The 10000-nt window shown below is 40.7% G+C and overlaps 2 protein-coding genes and 1 pseudogene across 3 annotated transcripts; all 3 read right to left on the bottom strand.

Moving 5' to 3' along the window:
* Window positions 1–331: 331 nt before the first annotated feature.
* Window positions 332–1121, bottom strand: LOC310721492 (gamma-crystallin M2-like; annotated as a pseudogene). The gene is made up of 3 exons (XR_014538295.1): window positions 1075–1121; window positions 740–985; window positions 332–643 (listed from the first exon to the last, which is right to left on the bottom strand). The product of XR_014538295.1 is annotated as a gamma-crystallin M2-like (transcript).
* A 4075-nt stretch (window positions 1122–5196) lies between these two features.
* Window positions 5197–5990, bottom strand: LOC310721491 (gamma-crystallin M2-like). The gene is made up of 3 exons (XM_083533233.1): window positions 5944–5990; window positions 5609–5854; window positions 5197–5508 (listed from the first exon to the last, which is right to left on the bottom strand). The coding sequence occupies exons 1-3, from the start codon at window positions 5956–5958 to the stop codon at window positions 5233–5235; spliced, it is 537 nt and encodes a 178-aa protein (XP_083389359.1). The 5' UTR covers window positions 5959–5990; the 3' UTR covers window positions 5197–5232.
* A 1851-nt stretch (window positions 5991–7841) lies between these two features.
* LOC310721464 (gamma-crystallin M2-like) lies at window positions 7842–8603 on the bottom strand. The gene is made up of 3 exons (XM_083533184.1): window positions 8555–8603; window positions 8220–8465; window positions 7842–8119 (listed from the first exon to the last, which is right to left on the bottom strand). The coding sequence occupies exons 1-3, from the start codon at window positions 8567–8569 to the stop codon at window positions 7844–7846; spliced, it is 537 nt and encodes a 178-aa protein (XP_083389310.1). The 5' UTR covers window positions 8570–8603; the 3' UTR covers window positions 7842–7843.
* Between the last annotated feature and the right edge of the window lie 1397 nt (window positions 8604–10000).

Here is a 10000-nt window from a genome sequence, read left to right as displayed (position 1 = left end):
TTTAAATGGGGATTTGATCTTATAAAATTCAACATAAAGTCATCATAATATTAGCAAGTTTAATTTGGGCCCAGGTTTGTTGAAGACAGATGTCTTATCAGTTACCATTTGATAGTTTAATTGCACAATTAACATAACATTCAGGAAATTTCATTCTTTTTTACTAAGATTTGCTTTTGTATTGTATGAGGCTTGTACAATGCTTGATAGGGTTAGGATGATAATTTTTTTTTTATCAAATTATATGCACTTATGATCTGTGACTGACTTTGCAGTGCTGCTTGGGAGGTTGTACAGACAAAAAAAAGATACATATTTCTGGGTTTTATTGAAAATATATTTATTGACACTCTCACTCAGTTTGCTTTTAATACCAAGAGTCCATGATACGCCTCATGCTCATGAACCTCATGCCACTGTAGTCCCTGAAGCTCCTGAACTCTCCAGGCCTGAAGTACCACATCCTGCCTCTGTAGTGGGGATGTTCATACATGAGCCAGTGACCGTCCATCACATTGCAGGACATGCAGCCGTTGGACCAGTGGTAGCGATCCATGAAGGAATCACAGTCATCCATCACCTCATTCATCTGTCCCATGAAGTTGTCCCTCTCATAGATCCTCATTCTGTAGGATCCTCTGTGCTGTTTGGGAAGAAAAGCATCATTTACATTTTTTTTTTTCTTCTGACATGCATATACAATCAGTTCTCAATTTATATCTCAGACCTAATAACATACCATGGGGATCATGCGGCAGGACCTGATGTAGTTGTTGCCCCAGCCCTACATGTTCATGTAGTCAGCATAATCACCTCTTCTCATGAAATACTGGTTTCCCATGTAGTTGGTGCGGTCGTAGACCATCCAGCAGCCGCTCTCCACCCTGCAGGAGTGGCAGCGGCTCATGTAGGAGAACATATCGGAACAATCACTGGTGCACTCATAGGAGCGCCCCATGAAGTTCCTGTCCTCATAGAAGATCACCTGTTTGGGTGATGAGGATCACAGTGAGTTAGACATATTTGTCCAAGTGAACAGAGTACAATCCAAATGTTTATACCATATAATGTTACCTTGCCCATAGTCATGATGGCTGGTTTGGTTTGTTTCCAGTTGATGAACTGACATCCTCCCTGCTTTAACGCTTGCATTTATACCTGACCAGGACTAAAGACTATGACACTCCTATTGTGAAAAATCATGAATAAGCAAACGAGCACAATGGATCTACAGAAAAGATCTAAAGAGTTTTTGCTATTCCAGTAATCGCCAGAAGGCTTTTGAATGCTTTCCATTGTTAATACAGCACATCAATACTTTTCAGTTCTTTAGACTGAATTTATATTTTTGCCTACTTTGATAAGATTGAGATATACTCATACTGTACTCATCACAAATACATTAGGAAAAAAAAGCATAATGCCTGCAGGGCAAACCACACATCTTGACAAAATTTTGAGACAAATACTTATTTAACAATTTTTTTTTAAATAATGTAGTACCTTTTCTTTATACATGACCTGCATACTGAATTTAATAATTAAAAAATCTTTATAAATAATTTTAATATTTTTGAGGTCTCTTACTGTCGTGTGTGCCTACGGGCCAAACGGCAGTATAGAGTACCCGGCCTTCTTGGGGTCTCTGGGAGGGGTGCTGGACAGTGCTCCGACTGGTGACTCCCTTGTTCTACTAGGAGACTTCAATGCTCACGTGGGCAGCGACAGTGACACCTGGAGGGGCGTGATTGGGAGGAACGGCCCCCCTGATCTGAACCCGAGCGGTGTTCAGTTATTGGACTTTTCTGCTAGTTACAGTTTGTCCATAACGAACACCATGTTCAAGCATAAGGGTGTCCATCAGTGCACATGGCACCAGGACACCCTAGGCCGTAGGTTGATGATCAACTTTGTGGTCGTTTCATCTGACCTGTGGCCGTATGTCTTGGACACTCGGGTAAAGAGAGGGGCGGAGCTGTCAACTGATCACCACCTGGTGGTGAGTTGGATCCAATGGCGGGGAAGGAAGCTGGACAGACTCGGCAGACCCAAGCGTACTGTAAGGGTCTGCTGGGAACGTTTGGCCGAGTCTCCTGTCAGAGAGATCTTCAACTCCCACCTCCGGCGGAGCTTTGACCGGATCCCGAGGGAGGCCGGAGACATTGAGTCCGAGTGGACCATGTTCTCCACCTCCATTGTCGAAGCGGCCGCTCGGAGCCGTGACCGTAAGGTCTCCGGTGCCTGTCGAGGCGGCAATCCCCAAACCCGGTGGTGGAAACCGGAAGTAAGGGATGCCTTCAAGCTGAAGAAGGTGTCCTATCGGGCCTGGTTGGCTTGTGGGACTTCTGAGGCAGCTGACGGGTACCGGCAGGCCAAGCGAACTGCAGCCCGGGTGGTTGTCGAGGCAAAAACTCTGGCTTGGGAGGAGTTCGGTGAGGCCATGGAGAAGGACTATCGGCTGGCCTCTAAGAGATTCTGGCAAACCGTCCGGCGCCTCAGGAGAGGGAAGCAGTGCCCCACCAATGCTGTTTACAGTAGAGGTGGGGAGCTGTTGACCTCAACTGGGGATGTCGTTGGACGGTGGAAGGAATACTTCGAGGATCTCCTTAATCCCGCCGTCACGTCTTCCATTGAGGAAGCAGAGGCTGAGGGCTCAGAGGCGGACTCGTCCATCACCCAAGCTGAAGTCACCGAGGTAGTAAAGAAACTCCTCGGTGGCAAGGCACCGGGGGTGGATGAGATCCGCCCTGAGTACCTCAAGTCTCTGGATGTTGTGGGGCTGTCTTGGCTGACACGCCTCTGCAGCATCGCGTGGCGGTCGGGGACAGTGCCTCTGGAATGGCAGACCGGGGTGGTGGTCCCTCTTTTTGAGAAGGGGGACCGGAGGGTGTGGTCCAACTATAGGGGGATCACACTTCTCAGCCTACCTGGGAAAGTCTATGCCAGGGTACTGGAGAGGAGAATACGGCCGATAGTAGAACCTCGGATTCAGGAGGAACAGTGTGGTTTTCGTCCAGGCCGTGGAACACTGGACCAGCTCTATACCCTCTACGGGGTGCTGGAGGGTTCATGGGAGTTTGCCCAACCAGTCCACATGTGTTTTGTGGATTTGGAAAAGGCATTCGACTGTGTTCCTCTCGGCGGCCTGTGGAGGGTGCACCGGGAGTATGGGGTCCGGGGCCCTTTACTAAGGGCTGTCCGGTCCCTGTACGACCGAAGCAGGAGCTTGGTTCGCATTGCCGGCAGTAAGTCAGACTTGTTCCCGGTGCATGTTGGACTCCGGCAGGGCTGCCCTTTGTCACCGGTTCTGTTCATAATTTTTATGGACAGAATTTCTAGGCGCAGCCAGGGGCCGGAGGGTGTCCGGTTTGGTGACGACACGATTTCGTCTCTGCTCTTTGCAGATGATGTTGTCATGTTGGATTCATCAGACCAGGACCTTCAGCATGCACTGGGACGGTTTGCAGCTGAGTGTGAAGCGGCTGGGATGAGAATCAGCACCTCCAAATCCGAGGCCATGGTCCTCAGTCGGAAAAGGGTGGCTTGCCCACTTCAGGTTGGTGGGGAGTTCCTGCCGCAAGTGGAGGAGTTTAAGTATCTTAGGGTTTTGTTCACGAGTGAGGGAAGGGCGGAACGTGAGATTGACAGAAGGATCGGTGCAGCTCCTGCAGTAATGCGGTCGATGTACCGGTCTGTCGTGGTGAAGAAAGAGCTGAGCCGCAAGGCGAAACTCTCGATTTACCGGTCAATCTACGTTCCTACTCTCACCTATGGTCATGAGCTCTGGGTCATGACCGAAAGGACAAGATCCCGGATACAGGCGGCCGAAATGAGCTTTCTCCGCAAGGTGGCTGGGCGATCCCTTAGAGATAGGGTGAGAAGCTCGGTCACTCGGGAGGAGCTCAGATTAGATCCGCTGCTCCTCCACATCGAGGGGGGTCAGCTGAGGTGGCTCGGGCATCTGTTCCGGATGCCTCCTGGACGCCTTCCTGGGAAGGTGTTCCGGGCGCGTCCCACTGGGAGGAGACCCCGGGGAAGACCTAGGACACGCTGGAGAGACTATGTCTCACGGCTGGCCTGGGAACGCCTTGGTGTCTCCCCTGGAGCTGGAAGAAGTGGCTAGGGAGAGGGAAGTCTGGGCATCTTTGATTAGACTGCTGCCCCAGCGACCCGGCCTCGGATAAGCGGGAGAAGATGAATGGATGGATGGATTAAATATTTTTCGCTTTATTTGTAATGAAAAAACAATATAAACGTTTAAACCTACTTTTTATTTTATCCCTATGTAAGCTGTTTAATATATAAAGAATATCTTAGAGTTGTATTTAAAAGCCTTTTTTATTATTATTGATATTGTACATGTGCCAAAAAAATGAATTGAATTAAAATAATTGAATAAGATATTTATTTTAATATAATAACGCTTTTGTTATTTCTTAATTAACTTGCCCCTGTTTGATTTAACAACTTAAGGTAATGAAACTACAGTTTAGTTGGCTACTGACTAGTGAGTTTCCAGCATCAAAACCCCTCTGAAGTACATTGTTCATTTGTAACCTTATATTTTTAACATTGCAACTTGGGGTCATAAATGAATGTAATTGATTTTGGTAAAACATGCGTCAACCTCCATTTACAGTTGGACAACCGCAACTTGCCCGATGAGGTTTAAATGATCATTGCTATGTGACTGCAGCCTAAAATTGCCATAAAGTTAAAGATATTATGATGTTTGTCATTAAACATGAAATAATGCATTTCTGATAGTAATTTTGGTTTTTCCTGCGTTTACATTTTCTTAGAAGTACCAAATTCACCCCTTGAAAAAAGACATTAATTTTAACATGCCTTTAAATGATTTCTAAATTTTAAATGGGGATTTGATCTTATAAAATGCAACAGAAGGTCAACAAAATATTTACAAGTTTATTTTGGGCCCAGGTTTGTTGAAGACAGACAGATTATCAGTTACCATTTGATAGTTCAATTGCACAATTAACATAACATTCAGGAAATTTCATTCTTTTTTACTAAGATTTGCTTTTGTATTGTATGAGGCTTGTAGAATGCTTGATAGGGTTAGGGTTATAATTTTTTTTATAAAATTATATGCACTTATGATCTGTGACTGACTTTGCAGTGCTGCTTGGGAGGTTGTACAGACAAAAAAATGATACACATTTCTGGGTTTTATTGAAAATATATTTATTGATACTCTCACTCAGGTTGCTTTTAATACCAAGAGTCCATGATACGCCTCATGCTCATGAACCTCATGCCACCGTAGTCCCTGAAGCTCCTGTACTCTCCAGGCCTGAAGTACCACATCCTGCCTCTGTAGTGGGGCTGCTCATACATGAGCCAGTGACCGTCCATCACATTGCAGGACATGCAGCCGTTGGACCAGTGGTAGCGATCCATGAAGGATTCACAGTCATCCATCACCTCATTCATCTGTCCCATGAAGTTGGCCTTCTCATAGATCCTCATTCTGTAGGATCCTCTGTGCTGTTTGGGAAGAAAAGCATCATTTACATATAATTATTTTTTTCTTCTGACATGCATGTACAATCAGTTCTCAATTTATATCTCAGACCTAATAACATACCATGGGGATCATGCGGCAGGACCTGATGTAGTTGTTGCCCCAGCCCCACATGTTCATGTAGTCAGCGTAATCACCTCTTCTCATGAAATACTGGTTTCCCATGTAGTTGGTGCGGTCGTAGACCATCCAGCAGCCGCTCTCTACCCTGCAGGAGTGGCAGCGGCTCATGTAAGAGAACATATCGGAACAATCACTGGTGCACTCATAGGAGCGCCCCATGAAGTTCCTGTCCTCATAGAAGATCACCTGTTTGGGTGATGAGGATCACAGTGAGTTAGACATATTTGTCCAAGCGAACAGAGTACAATCCAAATGTTTATACCATATAATGTTACCTTGCCCATAGTCATGATGGCTGGTTTGGTTTGTTTCCAGTTGATGAACTGACGTCCTCCCTGCTCTAACGCTTGCATTTATACCTGACCAGGACTAAAGACTATGACACTTCTATTGTGAAAAATCATGAATAAGCAAACGAGCACAGTGGATCTACAGAAAAGATCTAAAGAGTTTTTGCTATTCCAGTTATCGCCAGAAGGCTTTTGAATGCTTTCCATTGTTAATACAGCACATCAATACTTTTCAGTTCTTTAGACTGAATTTATATTTTTGCCTACTTTGATAAGATTGAGATATACTCATACTGTACTCATCACAAATACATTAGAAACAAAAAAAAGCATAATGCCTGCAGGGCAAACCACACATCTTGACAAAATTTTAAGACAAATACATATTTAAAAAATTTTTTTTTAAATAATGTAGTACCTTTTCTTTATACATGACCTGCATACTGAATTTAATAATTTTAAAATATTTATAAATAATTTAAATATTTTTTGCTTTATTTGTAATGAAAAAACAATATAAACGTTTAAACCTACGTTTTCCTTTATCCCTATGTAAGCTGTTTAATAAATAAAGGATATCTTAGAGTTGTATTTAAGAGCCTTTTTTATAATTATTATTATTATTGATATTGTACATGTGCCAAAAATAATGAATTGATTTAAAATAATTGAATAAGACATTTATTTTAATTTAATAACCCTTTTTGTTATTTCTTAATTGTTTGGAATATAACATGACCTGATGCACATTTCACGTTTTATATGTTACGTTTTATATGTTATGGGTAAATAATTTATTGTTGTTTTTATTTTTTTGAGTGAACCAAGACATTTATGCACAGGGAGGTGTTGAATATGAGGCTGCACTTTTAACCCACTGTTTAAAATAAAAACACTGTTTTAGCATAGTGTCTCTAATAATAGAGAATTTTAGTAACCCAAACACAATTTTAGAAGATTGTAGGCTGGAACTTGATTTTGTGCTAATGAATTACAAACCCCACAAATCACTTCATGTCTTTCTGTCCATGAAAACAACAAATGTGAAAAAATGATAAATGCTTCATACAGGTGGTGTTGAACTAACAAATTGCACTTGCCCCTGTTTGATTTAACAACTTAAGGTAATGAAAACTACAGTTTAGTTGGCTACTGACTAGTGAGTATCCAGCATCAAAACCCCTCTGTAGTACATTGTTCATTTGTAACCTTATATTTTTAACATTGCAACTTGGGGTCATAAATGAATATAATTGATTTTGGTAAAACATGCGTCAATCTCCATTTACTGTTGGACAACCGCAACTTGACCGATGAGGTTTAAATGATCATTGCTATGTGACTGCAGCCTAAAATTGCCATAAAGTTAAAGATATTATGATGTTTGTCATTAAACATGAAATAATGCATTTCTGATAGTAATGTTGGTTTTTCCTGCGTTTACATTTTCTTAGAAGTACCAAATTCACCCCTTGAAAAAAGACATTAATTTTAACATGCCTTTAAATGATTTCTAAATTTTAAATGGGGATTTGATCTTATAAAATTCAACATAAAGTCAACAAAATATTTACAAGTTTAATTTGGGCCCAGGTTTGTTGAAGACAGACAGATTATCAGTTACCATTTGATAGTTTAATTGCACAATTAACATAACATTCAGGAAATTTCATTCTTTTTTACTAAGATTTGCTTTTGTATTGTATGTGGCTTGACAAATGCTTGATAGGGTTAGGGTTATAATTTTTTTTATCAAATTATATGCACTTATGATCTGTGACTGACTTTGCAGTGCTGCTTGGGAGGTTGTACAGACAAAAAAATGATACACATTTCTGGGTTTTATTGAAAATATATTTATTGATACTCTCACTCAGGTTGCATTTTAATACCAAGAGTCCATGATACGCCTCATGCTCATGAACCTCATGCCACCGTAGTCCCTGAAGCTCCTGTACTCTCCAGGCCTGAAGTACCACATCCTGCCTCTGTAGTGGGGCTGTTCATACATGAGCCAGTGACCGTCCATCACATTGCAGGACATGCAGCCGTTGGACCAGTGGTAGCGATCCATGAAGGAATCACAGTCATCCATCACCTCATTCATCTGTCCCATGAAGTTGTCCTTCTCATAGATCCTCATTCTGTAGGATCCTCTGTGCTGTTTGGAAAGAAAAGCATCATTTACATATAATTTTTCTTTTCTTCTGACATGCATATACAATCAGTTCTCAATTTATATCTCAGACCTAATAACATACCATGGGGATCATGCGGCAGGACCTGATGTAGTTGTTGCCCCAGCCCCACATGTTCATGTAGTCAGCGTAATCACCTCTTCTCATGAAATACTGGTTTCCCATGTAGTTGGTGCGGTCGTAGACCATCCAGCAGCCGCTCTCTACCCTGCAGGAGTGGCAGCGGCTCATGTAAGAGAACATATCGGAACAATCACTGGTGCACTCATAGGAGCGCCCCATGAAGTTCCTGTCCTCATAGAAGATCACCTGTTTGGGTGATGAGGATCACAGTGAGTTAGACATATTTGTCCAAGCGAACAGAGTACAATCCAAATGTTTATACCATATAATGTTACCTTGCCCATAGTCATGATGGCTGGTTTGGTTTGTTTCCAGTTGATGAACTGACGTCCTCCCTGCTCTAACGCTTGCATTTATACCTGACCAGGACTAAAGACTATGACACTTCTATTGTGAAAAATCATGAATAAGCAAACGAGCACAGTGGATCTACAGAAAAGATCTAAAGAGTTTTTGCTATTCCAGTTATCGCCAGAAGGCTTTTGAATGCTTTCCATTGTTAATACAGCACATCAATACTTTTCAGTTCTTTAGACTGAATTTATATTTTTGCCTACTTTGATAAGATTGAGATATACTCATACTGTACTCATCACAAATACATTAGAAACAAAAAAAAGCATAATGCCTGCAGGGCAAACCACACATCTTGACAAAATTTTAAGACAAATACATATTTAAAAAATTTTTTTTTAAATAATGTAGTACCTTTTCTTTATACATGACCTGCATACTGAATTTAATAATTTTAAAATATTTATAAATAATTTAAATATTTTTTGCTTTATTTGTAATGAAAAAACAATATAAACGTTTAAACCTACGTTTTCCTTTATCCCTATGTAAGCTGTTTAATAAATAAAGGATATCTTAGAGTTGTATTTAAGAGCCTTTTTTATAATTATTATTATTATTGATATTGTACATGTGCCAAAAATAATGAATTGATTTAAAATAATTGAATAAGACATTTATTTTAATTTAATAACCCTTTTTGTTATTTCTTAATTGTTTGGAATATAACATGACCTGATGCACATTTCACGTTTTATATGTTACGTTTTATATGTTATGGGTAAATAATTTATTGTTGTTTTTATTTTTTTGAGTGAACCAAGACATTTATGCACAGGGAGGTGTTGAATATGAGGCTGCACTTTTAACCCACTGTTTAAAATAAAAACACTGTTTTAGCATAGTGTCTCTAATAATAGAGAATTTTAGTAACCCAAACACAATTTTAGAAGATTGTAGGCTGGAACTTGATTTTGTGCTAATGAATTACAAACCCCACAAATCACTTCATGTCTTTCTGTCCATGAAAACAACAAATGTGAAAAAATGATAAATGCTTCATACAGGTGGTGTTGAACTAACAAATTGCACTTGCCCCTGTTTGATTTAACAACTTAAGGTAATGAAAACTACAGTTTAGTTGGCTACTGACTAGTGAGTATCCAGCATCAAAACCCCTCTGTAGTACATTGTTCATTTGTAACATTATATTTTTAACATTGCAACTTGGGGTCATAAATGAATGTAATTGATTTTGGTAAAACATGCCTCAATCTCCATTTACTGTTGGACAACCGCAACTTGACCGATGAGGTTTAAATGATCATTGCTATGTGACTGCAGCCTAAAATTGCCATAAAGTTAAAGGTAACATGATGTTTGTCATTAAACATAAAATAATGCATTCCTGAAAGTCAATTTTTTTT

Source organism: Silurus aristotelis (assembly GCF_946808225.1).
Source record: "Silurus aristotelis genome assembly, chromosome: 27".
NCBI classification, from domain to species: Eukaryota; Metazoa; Chordata; class Actinopteri; order Siluriformes; family Siluridae; genus Silurus; species Silurus aristotelis.
Note: the sequence above shows the minus strand (reverse complement) of the source record. Positions and strands in the feature narration are given on the sequence as shown.